The following is a 22,664-nucleotide window of genomic DNA, read 5'->3' on the forward strand; positions in this document are numbered from 1 at the left end:
ATTTATTATCTTCGAATTTTCTCTGGAGAAAGAAATTTTAATTTTCATTTATAGTTTGAAATAAACATCTAAATATTTATATAAAGCGAGGTAACTCTATTTCAAACTATAACACTTTAAATACATGTAGTATAACAGAGAGAGAAAAAAAAATCATTTGATGGATTAGTGTTTAATGTCTTGTGGCAAATCTTACGTGCATATAAGGATGAGAACATGTTAATTTGATATGAATATGAATCCTACTTTGTACTCAATCGACACGCTTAGCCGGATGTTAAGCGTTCTAGTTCACATGGTAACCGTCCACAAAAAGTCATGTCAACTTACCTGAACTAATTCCAGTCTTTGCTCTTACTTCTAAATGCCACGTCCTTACAGGAAAAATAGCAAATACCAATTTTATAGTCTTTGGTTTGACCAGGTCGGGGATCGAGGGGAGAATGCTACCACGAGACAGCCGGATGGCTTCATTCATTTGACTTAATGAGACAGCAATACTTGTAATTCCGTCCGTCGAGCATTTACCAACATCACTTTGAGAACCTGCTTCTTCCACTATACCTAATACATCGGGAGAAAGAAACTGAAACTCGGACTTGCCACTGCTAAAAAAGGCAACGATGACCGCACTGGAAAGACATGCGTCATTTCTATACCCCTTGACCACCAAAGCTAGTAGAAGACGTATAGTTTACAGCATTAGAAGACGCTGAAGAGATTGCCACCAATATGTTGTTCTAGTACAAAGCAAGACATATTCGTCTAACTCATTTGTTATCCTGAATATACATGAATACTTCGCAACAGACATTAAGCAGCAATCAGACAATATATACCATAGAATGAAAACAAATTCTATCATATTTCTTTCAGGGACAAATATGTGTATACAATCATATATTTTTATTTACTTAACATGTGTCATTTACGCATACTTCCTCTTGTGCAATCCTTGAATAGACAATAGATATGAAGGACAAAAATTCTTTACATAAAAAATGAAGTTTCAGTTTTTGCTATGTATCTTTATCCATATATGGATTTGAATTAAATTTGACTCAGATCAAAACTTATTGAACAAAATAACAAACGTTAACTAAACCACAGTGAAATAAGAAAGTCTGATCTGGTGCAGTAAACAGGTTGCCAAAAGAAGATAGGCATTTCAATGGTAACCAATTGTGCATCTATCAGGCAAAATGTTTCTTTAATCACGTGAAGCTGATATCAATACAAGGATTTTGGCCACAAAAAAAAAAAAGAAAATGTTATTGTGCAGTCTTTCAAATAATTTTTAGCTTCCGCTTGATATTTAGATAATGAATTTTATTTATATTATGATATCATTTAAGGTGGATCATCACTATTTATTTCCTAAGATAGAATTTTCTTATACTTTGCAAAAATGTAGATTTGACCATGCTTTTTTTTTCAAAAATATAATAAACTGTAAGGGTAACCGTGCTATTTTTCAAGCTACAAGTCGTGCAAAATAGATTATTCATGAAAACACTTTTTTGTGAATAAAAAAAAAAAAATCTATGAGGTGGAATTTTGAAATAAAATATGAGGCGATAGGTTTTATAATATGATTTAAGAAAATAAAAAGAAAAATGGTTACACCGAACTTGTTTTGCATGATACAAGTAAAAAAAATGAAAATTGCATCAACATTCCTTTATGAACATTTTACTAAAAGAGTTAAATGACTTAGTTGAAAAATTGAATGGAACAAAAATAAATAATTGATATTTGTTAAAACAGACTAAATAGTGCAATAAATCACTTATTTTTCTTTACTTATATAGTCTTACAAATTAGTTGCCAATTTGTCTAAACTTGCAGATTTAAGCAGAGAACTAGACCAATTGTGTACTGCTATTTTACAATTCAAGACGGCGGTATACAGTTAATCTACCTTAAAAATAATTACATCTTATCTATTCCAATGAACTAGAAATTAAGGACACAGCAGGGTTCGTCCGAAAATTTAAAAGTGAGGTTATCGAATTTTGTCCCTGCTCTCAGCGGGATTTTGAACCCATAGTTCTGTTGCATCGTGTTAACTGCGACTGTTCAGTATCTAGTACCCTTGACCACTGGCCCAACAATACTATATGAAATAGAATTCTTTCGTCGAGTAACACATTTCTTCGACGCTTTCAACACATACAAAGTTTTTAACATAATTTTCAGTTAGTACTTTTCTCACGAGATTGAGTCCACTACGATCCACTATAGTGAACTCGTTGAAACACAAAGCTCTGCAATGCATGCCCTGTAAAATCTGTAAGAATGTAAGAATGAAAGTGACATTAAACAGAAGTATTAAATAATCCCCCCCCATTTTTTTTTATATAAATCAAATGTAAAAATTCTTTAGAAATAAGCACTTCGTCGGGAATTCTGTTTATGGTCACAGTTTATGGAAAATGACTTTTATACCTATAGAGTGATTTTCAATCCCAACATGTAAAATTGAAACTTCAGATATATGTACTTAGTTATTGTAGTTGTTTAAACGATCGAGTAGTATTTTATTTGTTATAAGTATCTTCTGCTGTAATTAAAACCTATTAAGTTCACTATAGTTTTGAACAACGCCGTAATTTATTGACTTACTTGCTCTACTTAGGATCCTATTTCAGTCCCTATGTCAACGCAAAGTCATTTGTCATTATATCATGTAAAAGGCAGAATGAATTGAAACAAACGTTTTTTTTAAATCCGATATAAGACAAAAACAAGATATTGTGTTTGCATCATCTCGATGTTTTACTGTGCGTATTTTTCTACGTGTGACTTTTTAAATGTGATTTTGTTTGGATTCAAACAATATATCCTCCTTTTAGTGCATAATTTTTACAGAAAAAGTCATTACATTTCCAATAGTGCACAAACAGCACGCATGTGATAATTATTTCCAGAGATCTCTGGTAAGCTATATTCCTTCTATGGTCTTTACTTTTGAATAATCTATTTAATGTGCTAGAACGGAAGGTTATATCAGAATATTTCATGCAAACTTGTCGTAAAAATCAAACGAAAGAACATTATATGCACTTTAAGTGTACATTGGGATATTGTTAAACATTAAAATGCGACAAAATGAAATAATCGATGCATAATCTAAATTCCTAAATTGGCTTGAAATAGGCACAACTGTTAATTTCTTATCAAACTAAAATTCTCCCATTTCACGTGAGTACTTCACGCTTTCTTTAATATATATTATGGAAACATTAAATTTAAGGCTATGGCTGAAACTTTAAACATCAATGTTTTGATATCTTATATGACTAAAGGCAGTTTAATTAAATGGTAGTTAAAATTGGACAAAAAATGAAAGAAGAGCTATTTATTAACTTGTTGCCATGGAAACCAGTTTATAAATTGTTGCATAGCGACCAAAATAATGTCATTATTCTTTCACCAATATATTTATAAAGGTTTGTGAAAAAATAAATGTGCGTTCGTGCCATAAATTGGAAATATTTACTGATATATGCTTTTGCTTATGGAATCTTATATTTCATCTCTGTCATTTAGATTTCTACTGTAAAAGTCAGATGTTCATTAGAAATATGTTTTCATAAAATAATGGTCTCAATGTCTTTTGTGGAATAGATTTTCTGAACTCTTCATGACTCTGTTATATTCTGTTTCTGTTTCTAGGATAATGGAAAAGAGTGCCAGTACCGTTCGATCAGTTTCTTGCGACGTCTGTCAACGTCGATCTATTTCAAAACCTGCCACGAAATGGTGCCCTCACTGTGAGGATGGGCTTTGTACAGATTGTCATGAACACCATGGTGCCTCTAGGTCAACTGCTAACCACCATGTTATTCAGATCGAGGACTATCATCAGTTCCCGTCATATGTTGCGTCTGTGAAACACCGATGCGACATTCATAAACTTGAGTATGAATTCTACTGTACATCACACGCCCTACCATGTTGTGTTGATTGTACAAAAGATGTTCATTCTTCGTGTATGGAATTAAAACCTCTCCATGATGTTGTCAAGAATGTCAAATCGTCAAACCATCTGCATGAAATAGAGAGAAATCTGTCTAATATTGTTGATAACATTGTTAAACTGACAAAAGAAAGAGAAGAAAATTTATCAAAACTCGAAGTACAAGAAACAAAACATGTTGAAACAATAAAACATATGCGCGAAATAATAAACGATCATTTAGATAAAATTGAAGGAACCGTTTTGGAAGACTTGAGACGAACTCATGACGCATCGAAAGTTCAAATTGAAAACCTTATCGATAAATTGAATGAAAGAAAAATTAAAGCAAATTCTATTCAAGAAGAAATAAGTTTGATGAAAGAAGCTGCGAGTAACCTTCAAAATTTTATTGGAATGAGAGATTTAGAGAAAAAAGTTAACGAAGAAGGCAAAACATTGGTAATTTTGCAAGAAGACGAAAATTTTTACAACTCAGATATTCATTTAAACTACTCAGAAATTTTGTCTTCTTTTACAGATAAAGTTTCAGTGTTTGGTGACGTACTCGTCCAGACAAGTCCAAGAAATTTAAGCCTCATTTTAGGGAAGAGGATACAATCGCAAATTGTGTTGCCAAAAGTTGCAGGAATTGAAAAAATTAAGATGAGGCTCCAGCAGAGAATAAAATTGAAGAATAGCAAAGGGTTTGATATCTCTAGTTGTGAAATATTAGATAATGGGAAATTATTATTTTTAGATTGGAAACATGAACGTTTACTTACCTGCAACAGTGATGGCAGCGAAAGTCGCGTTGTTGCTGATTTCCCGGGGAATGGTCCGTTCGATATTACATGTATTTCAGACGATAAGATTGTTGTATCAGCACGAACATCTAAGATAATCATTTTAATTGAATATGCTACAGGGAAAATAATAAAGAAGATAAATGTAAATGGTGAGTGCTTTGGAATTGACCATAAAGATGGCAAGATTCTAGTTAGACTTGTTAATAGCGGGATATTTCTTCTCATTGATGTAGCAGGTAAAATTATTTCCCGGGTTCGATTTCCCGGCGATCGCTTGCGCTATTTAACATGGTATATGGACAAACTTTATTGTACCGTTACCGGACAGAATACAGTAATTTGCATGAACATGAAAGGGTCTGAAATCTGGACTTATCGAAATGTTTTACTACGTGAACCGTTTGGAATAGCTACAGACACAAATGGGTTCGTATACGTAGCCGGAAGAGCTTCAAACAACGTGGTACTTATTGCCCCTGATGGAAGAAGCAGTCGTGTTATTCTTAGTGGCAGGGACGGAATCAACAAACCTCAAGCGCTTTACATTAGCAAATTTCGACGACAGCTTTTAGTATGTGACAAATATGATGGGTCATCTTATCTGTTTGACTTTTGAATAACCAGTGAAGTGAGTACCGTTTGCTGGTACGCCAAATTTTATGTTTATATAACTGGCTATTCAACCGGTGATCCCATCTTCCTTAGGCATTGTTACATTTCATTAAGGAATTGTGTGATTTTTAAACCTTCCGAAAATGTCCGGATTTTTATTTTGCTGGATAACATCCAATGATGCTATTCCTATATTTGTCTGCAAGGTCTGCTGTCGAAATATAGAAAACTTAAATTTGAGTTTAAAAGAAATCTACACTTATTGAAATCGACGTCATAAGACGGACGAAACAGACAATTATAATCTTAGGTATTTACTATACCATACTAGATATACCAAACATACTCAAAATGTTGACTGACCAGTATACCAAATACAAATTGGACTATACTTCAAAACTATATAAATCTAAAAAATAACTCAACTAATATATTTTGCATTTGCCGTGCGGACGAACTAGCCGGCATTTAATATGATATAATCTGACATTATGTGACGATACATATTTATACAATACATCAATAGAAAATGATAAATTAGACTAACAGATTTGTCCATCTTAGTCTATATTTTTGAAACAATATAAAAGATTCTATTCCTTGAATCTTTATCTCCGTCATTAGTGATGAATGCCACCCAGGAAAAACCATAAAAAAATAATTTCATGGAAACCTGTAACTCGAGGTAATGCCGACACCACTTCCAGAGAAAGCGTCAAGTCCAGCGCTCAAAAAAAAAACAAATACAAAAATAAACAGCCACTGTTTATAACATACTTATATATAAATATATACACTTGTAATTTGTGGTTTACTATCGAACGTCCACGGCTAGAATGAAGACCTTAACACAAGACAATACACTTGGCGCCAAACCATAAGAAACTTGACCATTGGTCATTCTAAACACGTGACTACACTTAGTCTTGATGAACCGTACAATACATTATTTTTCTACTATACTACGAAACGCAGAAAAATATACATATTTTTTATACATATGGAAACGATATACGGAAGTCTAATTCGTGTTCTCAGTGGCGGGAAACATATTTTGAATATTTCATACACAAGATACAAACAAACACATGAATCAAGTTTAAATAAGTCGAGTTAATAAAATGGCGCAAATGAACGATAAATTAGAACAAACGTAGAAAGCCCACAATTATATACAATACAATACAATACAATATTTTTATTTTTCCAAATTAAAGGGCCCATTAAGAGCATAACATTAATAACAACATGACATAAACATTACAGAGTGATTATTATAGAGATAGTTGACCAGCGTGTACCTAATTTTCGCAACTCTTAGGATTGCAATTTATAGATAACATTTATTTATTTGGTTTGAAATAGTTTTTAGTTTTGAGGTTGAGTCAAGCTGGTTAAAATCAAAATGAAGGTTTTCAATCTGCTTACTAAGAAAATTTTGAAAATTGTAACTAATTTGACCGGAATCAAGGAAAAAGTGTTCCTCGTCCAGGCGGATACCCAGTTGAAATTAAACAAAAGAAATGGAACTCTTTATTAGAGAAGGTTAAAAAGGCCAAGTTGGTATATATGAATTGTTTACATCTGTTTCTATGGGCTTTAAAAGTTTAATAAAGATGCATAAATTTAGGATTTTATGCCCCATGTATACGTGTTTTTACTTAAATTATAGTATGGAGCTTCGAGATATTTGTAAACTTTTAAAGTATAGACAAATTTTCATAAAACAGTCGATTGTGGTAGGTGCAAATACAAGTGGATCTTTTTTATGAATAAGCATAAATTCCGCCGAAAAAAAAATCCACAGAAAGATAAAAGATTGATCTTTTTAGAGCATTAATTTGCATCTCAACCCCCGGCGACAGTTTTTTTGGAAAACATCCTAAAAATGGGCAATGATTTCATCGAAAAGAGAAAGTCGAGTGCACATGTTTATGTTCGGGCGTGTTTGAGTTGACTATTCTGTCTTGAAATCGTATAAAGCAAAAATATTTGATACATCATCTTGCTTCAGATTCTATTATTTTTATATATTTAGGCTACAGGTTGATTTAATAACATTAAAAATTCACAGTACTAAAAAATTAAATATATGGGTCAAGTGAAATACCTTTCTAATGAGTCATAACAACACAGTGGGTGTTTGAATAACAAATTTATACTAAAAGTTCTTGACGACAGACTTTACAAGTGGATCTTAAGAATGCATAACTTCAAAAAAACTTCATTTTTTGTGTGTGTTATCTAGGGTTATCTAGAGTCTTCAACCTTGAAAATTTTTAGTCTGCCCTTCCACGAAATATTTAATTAGAATTTTTTTAAATGTTTTTGAACTTTCGAAAATTCCACCTGACAACCGATCAGACAATAGTTTTAAGTTGTCTAAATGCAAAAAAAGTACATTGAATGATGCTCAATAGCTATATATATAGTAGATAAATTTGTCTTTTAAAATGCAACTGGCATATAAGGATCGTAATGGTGCTATGTGGATAAATTTATCCGTTTTCAAGAGCCAAATTGGCAGCGCGTCATCCCTACAATGGCTTCCATTTTCAAGATTGTAAAAATTAGCTGGCGTTATGGGGAGATAATTTTGACGAAGTAGAATCCTGACTGCGTCATAATATATTAATAAATTTATTTGCTAATTACGTCCAATAAGACGAAAACAAAACACTCGTATATACATTATTATAATGAACAAACAATTACATTGGCAAATGACATACAATATTTATGGGAACTTTTGGCTGACGTGTCCCTGATTTTCGCAATTCTAGGGACTGGTTTATAACGTTACACACGGTTGGTAAGCTAAGTTCTAGTTCAGAATTTGATATTTGTTGAATTGTTACAATTGTTGTTTGTTTTAAATATTTAGTTGTATCTTTTTAACTTTGTTTAGAATATAGCAAAGTGCTCTAAATTTTGTAAGAGAATGATAATCCCTGTCTTCATGATAAGTACTCGCTAACACTCGTACTTAATTGTAAAGAAAGTGATTATAATTTTCTTAAATACTAGTATACTAAATGAAATAGTTCTAAAGTGATTCTTACTTTTGCAACAAAGATAAAAACTCGTAAAGGGTTCCGCGGAACCTTGTGTCTCGTCTGCTGCGTCAGTGTAAAGTGTGATGTTGACTGTAAACAGTTAGTCCTTTTATCAATAAAATACAGAGTTGAACAATATGCTATATCTTCATCTTGCAGCTCAGCATCTGTCCAGAGTTCATAACAATCAATAGTCCAGCGGCTAAGTCCAATAGATTGGCACAATTGATCACTTTATGGTAAAAGTATGAAACTTTGCATAGCGTTATTTATGATGCTTATAAACATTTTTGGATATGGAGCCATCTAAAAAAATTCCATAATGGCCGCCAAATTCAAAATGGCCGCCACTAGTCAAGATGCTAAGTCATATATACATGATATATTGGTATGATTGACCATTTAATGGTAAAAGCATGACATTTTGCACAGTGCTAGTTATGACGCTAACAAACATTTTTGGATATAGAGCCATCTAAATAAATCCATAATGGCCGCCAAATTCAAAATGGCTGCCAATAGTCAAGAGGCTAATTCCAATGTATTGGTGTAATCGATCTTTTTATAGGATCAGACTGAAACTTTGCACAGTGTTATTTATGAGGTTTTTAAACACTTCTGAATATAGAGCTATATAAACAAATTTCAAAATGGCCACCAATAGTCAATTGACTAAGTTCAATATATTTGTACAATTGACCAATGTATAGTAAAAGCATGAAACTTTTCATAGTGTTATAGTTATAATGCTTATGAGCATTTTTAATATTAAGCCATCTATTCAAATCCGTGAGAAGCATCTGTATCCCAGCTATTGCTGTCTTTGGTCAGCATTGGTCAGCATGATTCAATCTGGACCCAACATTTGGGATCGTTCATATTCTCAGTCAATATTAACAATAGGACAGCTTCTGATGTATAGATGTACGAAGAAACAATCCAACCGTCACACGTAAGACGATGAACCCCCAGTTTGTGCTTATTTGGGAATCATGATCCACTGTAAGACTAGAAAACGTGATCTTGTAGACACTTTTTGTAAACTTGGACTTCTAGTACCGGTTTCCTACGACAGAGTGTTAAATGTTTTTACTTCGGTGGCCAATAATGCTTGTCGTCTTTATATCAAGGAAGGTATTGTTTCCAATACCCATCTACTGCAGAATTTCACTTCGTCTGCTGTAGACAACATTGACCACAATGCAAGAAGAATATCGTCAAAAGACTCATTTTATGGTACCTGTATATCTTTATTCCAACCAGAAACATATATATTTGCTATACTGTTCCAAGTTCCAAAATATTTCTTATGATGTTCAAAGAGATTTTTTTTGCTATTTTTTTTGGCGAACCAGATATCTCATTAGTGGAAGGCGAACTATTAATTGATATATCTTCATTCCCAGTTGCATTTAAAGCTGAAGTCAAATAGCCCACAGATGTTAACGATAATTCAACTGTTAAGGCTGAAGTTGGAACAACACACACATAGCAAACAAGTTCCGGGAAGTTTTACACTCCTACCTAGTAGTCTACTCTCGTTTTCGGAAAAAGAACAAGTACTTATTCATAGAGCTGTAAGAAAGCCAAATCCGAGTGAAACTTCCTTTGTTGCTTTTGCCCAAACATTTTTTCAAAGTAGTAAAACTAGAATCGGTCGCGGATATTTGGTAAGGAAAATTTTGTCATGATGTTCGGCGGCCTACACATAGAAATGACTGCGTTCAAAGCCCTTCGTAGCTGGCTTGACGATAGTTGATGGACTAGTGTTTAATTAAATTGTCAGGTTGCATCACCCGGTAAAGCAGATTCATTCCTGCAGTCGTCTCATGTTACAAAAATACATAAAGAACACTAAGTTACAGCATGTACACTTAACCATTCATTGTAAAACCTTTACCGACATTACACAGATTCTTTGAATAATGATGAGGTAATTTGAAAAGGGGTGTATGGAAAGGTCAAAGATCTCCTTATTCTACATCCTAGTACATTGTATGTAATCCTGCAATTTAAATTAACAGTATTGATATGTGTAAGGTCTATAATACATGCCACTAATGCCTTGTCGATCGAATAACGTTTGTCTTTGATAAAATCGAGAGGAACAAGTTACCTCTTTTCCAAACACCACCTCCTGCAATGAAAATTTTACAATGGATCACTGTATTTGAAAAGAAATTGTTCTTTATTTTCAAGACTGTACTTTTCTAGTTAATCAAGTTATCGAAACATCGCTTAGTCAAAATGGCACAATCTGTCTTAGAACAAAAGCTGACATTCTGTCAAAATGTCTAGATATTTTGTTTTCTCTAACAGATGATCAATCTGTAGTGTCCTCTTTTAATTTTGGTGGATCTGCATATTCTGAATATTGGAAAAGTTGGACAAAGAAATAACATTGTGTTTGACACGTACGTTGATAATAGCTTAAAAACGTCTACTCGTGAAAAATGTGGCTAAGATATAAGAAGGCGAGTTCAAGATGAATCGAATTTTACAGGAAACTGGCATAGAAAAAGTCACAACCGAATATTGATCAGAACAATTGATACAGATGTTGTATAATCTGTGTCTTGTTTGAACAGACTGCAGATTGAACAGTGGATAGGTTTTGGCACTGGAAATAACTTCCGATATATTTCATTGAAATCGAAAGTCCATGCCTTCACCAGTTGTGACTAGTATCAGCTTATTTTTGGAAAGGGGTAAAAAAATAAGCTTCGGACCGTATAGTAGAAACTGTCAGATGCATTTGTTAAAATTTTGAAAATCCAAATGAAGTGGCAATATTATAACAATAAAAGTCATAGAACTGTATGTTGTGCTTCTGTATGATCGGTCTAGTTAATCTGATATAGTGAATGAATTAAGAAAACATCTATTCACACAGAAGATCGGAATAATTGACAATAATCATCCGACACGAGATGCACTACTACAACATACAAAACATGTAGATTACAAAGGTAGTGTTATTTGGTGTAAATATTTGGTTGCAAATCCTGGTATGCCATCACCAGATTTATTTGGTTTGCAAAGATTTAATGGTACATGAGTACCATTCTTGTCAGGGCTTGCAGAAGCTGCAATGTCATGTCAACAGCTCATCCACTGTGGATGTATAAAAGGACGTCGAGGGGCATGTAAATGATTAAGCATGAAATCAGCATTGTAATGCAAAGCATTTATTATTTAAAGCTCACCGGACTATGAGAAACTGATTGAGACTGTACTAGATTTTGATTATCCTGCATATGGGTCTTCTTTCAATTATCAATAACTTGAATATTTTCTATGAAGTTAATTTGCCAAATAGTTACTTTTGAGGTGCCATTTTAAATTATGCTCACATTTCGCAAAAATAATCGAAATAATTGTCTCTGTAGGTTCTTATACATATTTTTCATTGCTGGTAAGTTCAAAGATTTTCTGAAGTCATGTAAACATTTACTATGACAGTGTAACTTTATACCATGTCACAGACGACATTTTTAATGTAACGGCCATTTGTATTTCATGGTTTATGTCACCTCTTACAAAAAAATAATATGTAGGTTTGAATTTATAATCAAATAAGATACCAAATTATTACAAAAAAGGCAACATTTTGACGTTTTTTACGGCACTATTTTAAATTTTACCGCCATTTTGATTAATTATGTATTTAAAAAATTGAAAAAATAATTAGTGGCATATCTTCAATGTATTTCCTTGAATTTGTGATATCTGTTGAACTCTTTCATATAAGTGGACTTCATCAAATGTATGATGTTGTTCTCCCAGTACCTTATGTCGGCCATCTTTAATTTGGCGGCCATATTGGTTTTTTTTTTCGAGGCTCCATATCTGAATTTTGTTTATACCCCTGAATCTTTCAATATGCAAAGTTTCATGCTTTTACCATAAAGTGATCAATTATTCTTATATCCGCTGGACTACAATGAAAGTTTACAAATTTATCATGTAAAAAAAATGTAATCTCAAACTGTCTGAAAATGCTAATTGAAAAAAAACTAATTTTCTATCAGGAATATACTTACAAATGAAGAAAATAAATTTCAATATTTTGCATCAGAAATTATTTCTTAATCATGAACAAGCTTCTACCAAAGTTTCATAAAATTCTATTCTACCAAAGTTTCATAAAATTCTATGAAGGTTTGAAAAATTATTGATGTTTAACAAACTTTAACCCCAAACAGTATCTCCAAAAAAAAAACGAAGTCCTTTTATCGGTAAAATACAGGAAAAAAAATCTTTATTTTGCTCTTATGATCATGAAAAAGCTTCTGTCCAACTTACACAAAATTCCTTTACGGCTTGACAAAGTTATTGATGACATAAATTTGTTTGACTGTATCTTAATGTTGATTGTAAAAGAAACTAAATCCGTTTATTAGATGGAAATGGAAAATTAAAATTAGTATTTTCAAAAGTTTGCTCTGGATACTGTCTTTTGGTCATTAAAAAGCTTTCTGTTCATATTTCATAAAATTCAATAAATGTTTGATAAAGTTATTGATGTCGGAAAAAAATATTTTCTTATATGAGTGCGACGTTTTTCTAATTGAAAAGCGATATACTTTTATTATGAAAAACTTTTCCAATGCGATATTTTTCTAATAAAAATGCGATACTTTTTTTTCATATGAAAAAATAAAAATAATATGGCACAATACACCCAAACAAAGTAGAAACATCGACAACAAAAAATGATTGTAACAGGATGCTGTTACGAAGTCTCCCAAACGAAGCTCCCATAATTCGTAATTCCCAGGGTCGACTGACATTGGGCAACGTCCAGTGAAAATTGGTTTGGTCCAGTAAAGTTATATGCATTAGTGATGCCTGGGGACTAACCCTGTATATCATTCAAATGATCTTGGCATGACAAACCAGAATATATATGGTTTAGGGGTGGGGATCTTGACCATTTACAAGATACTAGAACATTGGGGGTGGGGGGAACCCCTGGGGACTGACCCTATACGTCATTCAAATGTTCGTTACATGACGAACAGGAATATATATGGTTAAGGGATGGGGATCTCAACCACTTACAAGATATTAGAACATTGGGGGTGGGGGAACCCCTGGGGACTGACCGTATACGTCATTCAAATGTTCGAGACATGACAAATAGGAATATATATGGTTTAGGGGTGGGGATCTCAACCATTTACAATATATTAGAACTTTCTTAAATGGCAGGGGGTCGGGATGACCCCTGGGGACTAACCCTGTATATCATTCAAACCATCTTTGCATGACAAACCAGGATATATATGGTTTAAAGGTGGGGATCTTGACCACTTACAAGATATTAGAACTTTTTTAAATGGCATGGGGTGGAGGTGACCCCTGGGGACTAACCCTGTATTTCATTTGATGTGCTTTATCATGACAAACCAGAATATATATGGTTTAGGGGTGGGGATCTCGACCATTTACAAGATATTAGAACTTTCTCAAATGGCAGGGGGTCGGGATGACCCCTGGGGACTAACCCTGTACATCATTCAAACCATCTTAGCATGAAAAAACAAAATATATATGGTTTAGGGGTGGGGATCTTGACCACTTACAAGGTATTAGAACTTTTTTAAATGGCAGGGGGTGGGGGTGACCCCTGGGGACTAACCCTGTATTTCATTAAATTGGCTTTATCATTTAGAACATTTTCAATTAAAAAGATTGTGTCTATCACAAACGGTTTTCAATTTATACTCATTTGAAAATTTTTAAAAATAAAATTCCATAGGTTCTATAGTAAAACCCTCTTTTCTTTTTGCCCCTCAAAGTACCCCTTTATAAACCCCATTGCACAAACAAAACCCTGATTGCACCACTAGACATGTTAGTCTAACATATTGTGAAACCCTAAGTTAATCTGACAAGCGGTTTTGGAGAACGGGTGCGGACAAGTTCAAATTTAAAAGCGGCGGAAGAGGAAGAAGAAGAAGAATGATAATAATAATAATAATAATAAGAACTGAGCAAAAACAATTATTCATGACAGGTTCAATGTTACTGGCAAAATATTACTGATATTTTGAAGATGATGCACGTACATAATAAATCAGTTATACCCTATAAAGAGTTAAACACGATGTTGAATATCCACTGCGCGTTTGGTGGTCTTGTGTTCGCCTCGATTGCGGGCGGTCGTGGGTTCGAACACCGATCGGGTCAAACCAAAGACTTTAATATTGGTGTTTGCTGCTTCTCCGCTAAGCACGCGGCATTAAGGAGTAAGTGCAAAGACTGGTCGGATCGGAGTCAGAATAATGTGTTCGGGTAAGGTGACATGTCTTCCTAAGGACTGTTACCTTGTGATCATGTACGTTAAAAGTCCGGCTAAGCGTGTCGGTCTAGTTCAAAACAGGGTTAGTATTCATATTACATTAACATGTTCTCGTCCTGAATATGCATGGGTACTAATTTGCCGCTGGACGTTAAGCAACCATCCATCATCATCATCAATTTTGGGGTTTCCAATCAATGTTGCACACTTCTAACTACCTTCCAAGTGCATAATATACGATCCTATGGTTACACTGGGCTATTCAATTAGTGATAGTAGAATCTAAATGTGGCTACTGTAACTTTTCTCCACAGCTATTCGATTGCATCAAAGGCTATACAGTAAATATCCATGATGATAAAGAAATATTATTTCTTAAGAGAAAGAAATATTCCGATACGCAATTTATTCCAATCCGTTTACCAATAAAAACCTTAACATAAATACAAAAATGGAAACAGCATTATTCCAAACAAAGATAGAAGCACCGTTACCGTTGCCCCGGACTAGGAAGACACAATTCCACATCCGAACCAGAAGCTTAAAACAAGCTCTGACAATCAGTTTTATCACAATGAGGGCATTTATGTTTGTAACTTCCCATAAAATGTTTCATATAATACGCAAGACAAAGTCTACTCCTAAAAGTTTTCGAATAGTGGCTGCAAGTTAAACCATCTTCGTGTTTGATTTTCTGGTGATCTCTCAGAAGCGATTCGTCTTGGAACCTTGAAGGACAGGATTCACATTGAAATAAATCCTTAGGGTGAAATCGCTTGTGTCTGAAAAATGCTTGCCTATCGTGTACTAAATTCACATTCAGTGCATTTATACAATTTCTTTTTTTTTCATATCTGTCACTATAAAAATAAGGAGATGTGGTATGATTGCCAATGAGACAACTATCCACCAAAGTTCAAATGAAATAGATGTAAGCAATTATAGGCAACCGTACTGCCTTCAACGCTGCTTCATTTTTTGAATCGTCGCTCGTCGATCCCACCCCTCCTATTTCCATAGTCTGTAAATTAGCAGTAATATCATAAACGCTTTCATACACTGTAAAATTCGTGCTTAGAAAACAAACACTTGTATCACATGTTTAGTTCTAAACGTGTTTAGGATTATGATATCTAAACACATTTTAAAGTAAACACATTAAATGTACACATGTCTTGAATATAAACACATTTAAAGTGTTTTAGAATTAAAAGTTTTTAGGACTTAAACACTTATTTCTAAGCTAAACATGATCCTAAACACAATCCTAAACACTTTCTTCAATCTAAACATGATCCTAAACACAATCCTAAACACTTTCCTCAATCTAAACATGTTCCGAAATTACACATGTTTACACCTAAACATGTGAAAAAAAGTGCACAAAAAATGTATTTAGAATTGTGTTTAGGATCTAAACACCATGTTTACAGTTTATATGTAGTAAGGATATTGGAAATGTATTTTTATTTGACGTGTTCATATAGAAATTTAATAGATGTTATGTCGATGCCACCAATTTGAACGAAAACTCTGGTTGGTCTTAACAACATGATTTTATTTTATTCTTCATATATAACTCATCTAATACAAATATGTTTTAAGAACAATTAAGAAGTTTAAAGGATGTCTCAATGATTCATTTTGACGGTAAGAAGTAATCTAAAAACTGCTACCTCATATATTATGAAAAAAATAGTTACAATAAAAACATACCGCAACTACATAGAAAAAATATCGCATCTACAATAAAATAAATAGCATTTAATTACAAAAGAAAATTTGTACACATTCATAAAGTTTTGCTATTCCTTTGATATTGAGCATATTTCAAGACTTAATTTTCGTTTACATCTAAATGATATGTTAACATTTTATATGTCCATAAAGAAATCTTACCTTGGTGCTCGTTTAACTGGTCCACTTGACCTTGAAATGCAAGTTTTTATCGATTTCCAGCTCTTTTCATTTATGGTAATACATAAAACTCTCCTGTTTGTTGAGTGAATTAATTCCAGACTGAACGTATATAGGTATTATAATATTAAACATTTTTTTAATGCAAAAAACATATTTTTCCTCGTGGAATGTCTGCATATTTACAATTTCATATTAGAAAATATCGCGACTCCACATAAGAAACTGTTTTCTCGATTCGCACTTTCCATTTACTGATGTTTCGCTTTCACGACATAAATGTTGCAGGCTCGACAAAAAGAATATTCATTATCAATTTGTTTACATGTATTACATAGTCGTTCTTCCCTTGGAATATTCTCGTAACGACCTCTTCTTAATTCTCGGAATTGTCTTGTTTTTATGTTGTGGTCTCTTATATAGAACTTGGTTAAAAGATTATTATCTTTTTTTTAAATTGTGCGAGTAGTTTTCTTATTGAATTTCATTTCAGTGTACTACTAGTAAAGATAAAGTTTTGAACTTCAACGTATTATCTATATTTGTGAGTTTTTGAAGAGAGTAATGCAGTCATACACTTTTCTTTTCTTTAATATGTTTAATTGTATTCTTAGGTGAACTTTTACTAACTTAAATGGTTTATCATAAAAACTTACAGTAATAATAGTAGAATTATATCAAAAGTCTTTGAAATTTTGAAAGTCCATCTTTATGCATCTTGTTTTGAATAGCGTTGTTCGTTAGCTTCGTATGTCATATAGATTATAAAAGAGGGGCGAAATATACCAAAAAAGGACAGCCAAACTCATAAGTCGAAAATAAACTGACAACTCCATGGGCAAAATAAAGAAAAAGACAAAAAGACAAACAACAGGATAGTTTAGACAAGCATATTTGCCTTCTTGAACACGTTGCACTGCATCTGACAGAGAATATTCTTATCTTTGAAAAATATGATCAAAATGATCTTTGGTTCTTTCACTTTTCCAACATAAAACGGAATTTTGTCTCTTTTTTATTTCAACTGGCCCAAACCTTAAATAGCAAAACTGATAAGCAATTCAAGATCTACAAATAAGTTCAATTTTGCCGGTTAGTAGACTCTTTATAGGAATAATTGTCCTAAAATGACGATTTTTGTTTACCTTTATTTGTGTTTTGGGCAAAAACTAAAGAAACTAGAGAGAAACTGTAATCATTAGTACAAGATCAACAACAATGAATTTTTGTCATGAGTTCTTTTCTAGTCTACAATGTTGGAGGGTATCCATTGTTGAAGATGCACGAAGACCTAGGTGCGTGACACCGGCTCTATTTACTTCTACTTCCTGTATACAGTTTCACCTTTATTGGAGATTACGAACTGTTTGCATGCGCGCCTCGCATGTAATCAAAAATATTCAAAGAATAAATGTTCTTGTTCTTCAGTCTGTTGCCTGAAACTGGTCGTTTTGTAGGTGAAGCAGAAGATGACTGATTGTGTAAAATGTGTGATGATAACTGTGGAAAATGAATTCCATTTCCTCATAAACTGTAATTTTTATAACAATCTACGAGTTCAACATTTCTCGCAAATTGAAAATTTATATATTCTATCAAAATATAAACAGTTTAAATATTTACTATGTCAACATCCGAGAAAAATTGCTAAATATCTATTGCAAGCTTTCAGTAAGAGAAAAAACTTTTTATATGTTCGTCGTACCATTGCCAAATAAGTAATACAGTTGTTGTAATTAAAGGCATATCTTAGTAATGTATTACTGATATTGACGATTTTAGAACAGTTCGTCCCAACCTCGTTGTTCTTGAAACAATCTTTACTAGTATACTTGTAAGTTTCCTGACGTATAAGCGCCATTGAGGATGAGCTCCAGAGATAGCAGACTAGTAGCGTATTTGTTTGTTGGGGCAGGAGAGGCCATGCAACCACTTGTACAGATAAACAAGCTTATGTTGTCAACACTATCAGAAAGAGTTCCCATCGTCGGATGGGGTATATGAAGGTTCCAAGAATGAACTATTGACATGTCTGACTCTGAACAGTTAGTAAACGGACTTAACAATGATCTATAGACATCGACCGCTTGTTCTTGATATTTAAAACTGCATGCATATATACGTTTATGAGAGTCATTATTTATCTTGTGTCTGACGAAAACTAAATGCCTGCATGGTTATCATCTTGCCATACGTTTGTATTGGTTTGGTGGGTGTTCACTCAAAATCGTAATTCAAAAATTGTGTTTGTGAGATGTAGATTCACTTCAATACCGAATTTCGTCTATATATTTCACAAGTGTATACCACGGAGAAGATCTGAAGGTATATTACTCCCATTTTGTTTGGGTGTGGACCATCGATGTTTACAGCAATATTTAATGAATAAGATGATGATGGTAGAAAGAACTATGAGCGTCATGTGGAAAATATCACATGCATGTCGGACCATGAGTTGTCAATCTGTATGAAAAGATTTCCAATACAACCATATTGAGTAGGAATTTTTACATGCTATACTCTCGTACTAGTATTACAGGGTTCTTGTGTCGTTTAACTCTGACACACATCTTTTACGTTAAGATGTATGAAAGGTTCTAAATGTATAAATATATCTTAAATGTAACAATAATCAAACGCCTATAGGCATCACTAAAATGGTATGAAGTTTTTATACAGATTTGTTCTTATTTACACAATCATTAACAAACTAAATAAATTTAACAAAGTAACACCGTGACACTACGATATAACAAATGGGATACTAATTATTTTTAACCATGCTATTGAGAAATTTAACACATCAAGCAGGAACATATATATTAATATACTGTTCCCAGCATCAAGTTAGTGCACGTGAATACCAATTAGGAACACGATGTGTGATTTTGTATAACTAAAAATATCAAAGCGAGCAATAACTTTGTCAAGCAAACATTTTTTTCATTATGCCTCTCTTTATCTCCGCTCCTTTACAATGTATTTTCGCTTTTCGTCGATCATTCTCTATATTGTTCTCTATTCGGTTATTTTTTTTTCACTATGCCACTCTAACTCCGCTCCCTTTTCCCCTGTCGTCCTAATCCTTATAAAGATAGAGACATTAGACATATTAGAAGGGACTCTCTTATCTTCAATGAATTAATATTGATAGTGACTATAAGTGCTGCATTACTTTATATATCTGCATGTTTGCCAATCGACAAAAGCTTGTATTTGCGTGAAGAATTTTCCAGAATCACGACAAAACAATATTCATTTTACCAAAATGTTCAAATGTCATGTTTATAATTTTATAATAATAAACTTATTATCAGCAAAAATAGTGGATAATATTATTATCAGAACATCATTCATTAAAAGGTGGAATTATAATTTCAAACACACACAAGATAAACAACGTTAGACACAAATATATGGTTCAATAAATGTTACCTGTGCACACCGGGTACCTCAATAAAGAGGCCATGCATGAACCTGTATTATATAATTGTGTAATACGAATTTTTAGTTGACAGGATGTCACTGGAATACCCAGGGACGTGTATCTAATATACGTCCTTGGGATACCTAACTGAATGTGTCGCTCTGACACGACATCTATCAATAATTCTGACATACCTATTATCAATTCGGGAGGAAGCCAATATATATATATAATAAGATAACGTAAATAAAATTTAAAAAGAAAAAAAACCTATAAATTTTTCACCGAATATACCAGATAGAGTCACACATTTAACTGTAAAGCTAACTTAAGTGTCTTTATAAGTGACCGTTCCGAATTGATTCCGTATAAATTTGATATAATTTAAAGATTAGTTAAAAAAAACCACTTTTAATAAAAAAATTGAGATGTCCGATATTTCGATATTTACATAATAGAAACCTGGGAATATTATACTATATCAACATATTATGTTCCAGCTAAAACTCTTCCTAACATTGCTCCTTGTCAATAGCCGTTAAATATCATAATTAAAAAAATGTAATTTTATATCGTATATAACTTTATTAATTGAAAAATTATCTTGTCTAAATACGGAACTATTCTTTATACAAATCAATGCACTTTATATAAAAGAGGCATACTAATGAATCTTCTGTAAATCAGTGATTGTTACAAGAACACTGCGTTTGTCTTTCTTATAATTGAAACTGTTCTTCCTCACCAAATCTATATTTTTTTTATTCAACGAGATCTTATCATATAAGGATTTGATAACTATAGCTATCAGAACTGCTAGGTTATTTTGTTATTAAAAAAGGAAAATTACCATCGAATCTCCCTCGTCACAATATTGTTCAAAATGGTCTTCACACACCAACTTGTACTTGCTATAGATGCAACTATTTGCTGTTAGTTTAAGGTTGTACAACCATGTCTGATACAATTCTTTCTTTTTTTGTGGGATTGGGAAAACTATGTCGACTTTTGTCATAACCTTGTCTGACAGAACAACCGTACGCTTGACAATACATTTTGACACTGAATAACCGTCTACGGTAATCCCCAATTGATGATGGGAGTTTTAAACGCACGGTCGGTAAATCCCCGATTCTTTTTGTTCTTTGTGGTTTATAGATATCACGTGACTTTTTAGATCGAACATGCCGACAAGATGGCGATATGTCGAGAACTGATAGTGAATTTCAAAAATCGATTTTGATCTCTTTACATAGAGAATAAAAGTTTTTTTATTTATGAACATGTGGTTTTTTTATGCTTAAAGAACAAAATATCAATTTTTCATTTTTTTGCGGAGTTTCCCTTTAATGTTTAAAGTGACTTATAGACCCAAAGGGTCGGGTGTTCTAATTATTGTTTTTATATTTCACTGTAGTATATACTTTTTTGTGAAAAACACATGTCACTATAATAAATAATTGAGCTAGTTCACGGCCGTCACTCGGTTAACCGAGAGAATGGTCGGTTAATCTACCTGAGTATGCGGCTATATGGGCGGTTGGTCTGTTAATCGGGTCGGTTATACGTCTGTTAAGAGTAAAACACACAATTTAATGTTAAACTCTGTTAAATATACAGATTTTTGGCGTGTTATAAGAACCAAATCAAAAAAAGAAAAGTGTCTACAAAAATGATATCTATCATAGAACATTTTCCAACTGTAAAAACATTTCAAAGTCTGCGCAGTTTTCAGTAAAACTAAAAGGCGTCGCGCAAGTATGTGGTATTTATGCTTATACGCATAGCAATTTTTTGGATAAAAGGCGAAAAAAACATTTTTAGATATCATTTAAAGGACACAAAGAAGTATTTTGGTTCTAAAAAATAAATTGACATTAGTAAGTTTTTTTTTCTATCAATATTTGTGTTGGGTGCTGATGATTAACTTTAATGTTTAACAAAAAGAATATTTCATTTTCCTGGAAATCACAACAATGCATAATATTAATTTTATTTTTCGAGTAATGATGTATTTCATCCATTGTAAATTACGATAAAACCCCATATAGCAATCAAATTATACTTTTATTGCCATTCATAACTCTCAACAGACCAATTAACAGACCGGGTTTTATACATCCGACCCATTAACAGACCAGGTTTTTAATAAAAATTGATTTATGTCACCAAAATACAGATTTTCGTGTAGATTTTTCACATAATGGAATTTAAGTAAATAAACTTAAAATCAGTTATCACTGGGGCCTCTGTCAGATAGTGTTTCATGTTTTAGCTTTACCAAATATGAGTGACGTCATATTCTGTGACGTAAATAAGTCTTTTGCAGAAATTCCAACAAGCAAGCTATATATTGTAACTTGTTAGCGGTAAAATTTGAAAGAGGCTATCTTTTATTCTAAAATAGGGTTAGTATGGGATGGTGTTGACGTGTTTCATGCATCCAATGTTGATTAGCATTAGTCTTAGAAAGGAATTTCATTGATCGTCATTTTTTACCATATAATCTTCAATGGTGAACACGTGCGACAAAAGCCTGAGCTAAATCTATGATTCGTTTTACATTGTTATTTTA

At 32.9% G+C, this 22,664-nt stretch overlaps 1 protein-coding gene across 1 annotated transcript; it reads left to right on the forward strand.

Moving 5' to 3' along the window:
- Positions 1 to 2,701: 2,701 nt before the first annotated feature.
- LOC127712435 (uncharacterized) lies at positions 2,702 to 5,932 on the forward strand. The gene is made up of 2 exons (XM_052218876.1): positions 2,702 to 2,939; positions 3,679 to 5,932. Exon 2 carries the CDS (start codon positions 3,683 to 3,685, stop codon positions 5,384 to 5,386), a length of 1,704 nt encoding a protein of 567 aa, XP_052074836.1. The 5' UTR covers positions 2,702 to 2,939; positions 3,679 to 3,682; the 3' UTR covers positions 5,387 to 5,932.
- The last annotated feature ends 16,732 nt before the right edge of the window (positions 5,933 to 22,664 follow it).

This window comes from Mytilus californianus, unplaced genomic scaffold, assembly GCF_021869535.1.
Source record: "Mytilus californianus isolate M0D057914Y unplaced genomic scaffold, xbMytCali1.0.p SCAF_8, whole genome shotgun sequence".
Lineage (NCBI taxonomy): Eukaryota > Metazoa > Mollusca > Bivalvia > Mytilida > Mytilidae > Mytilus > Mytilus californianus.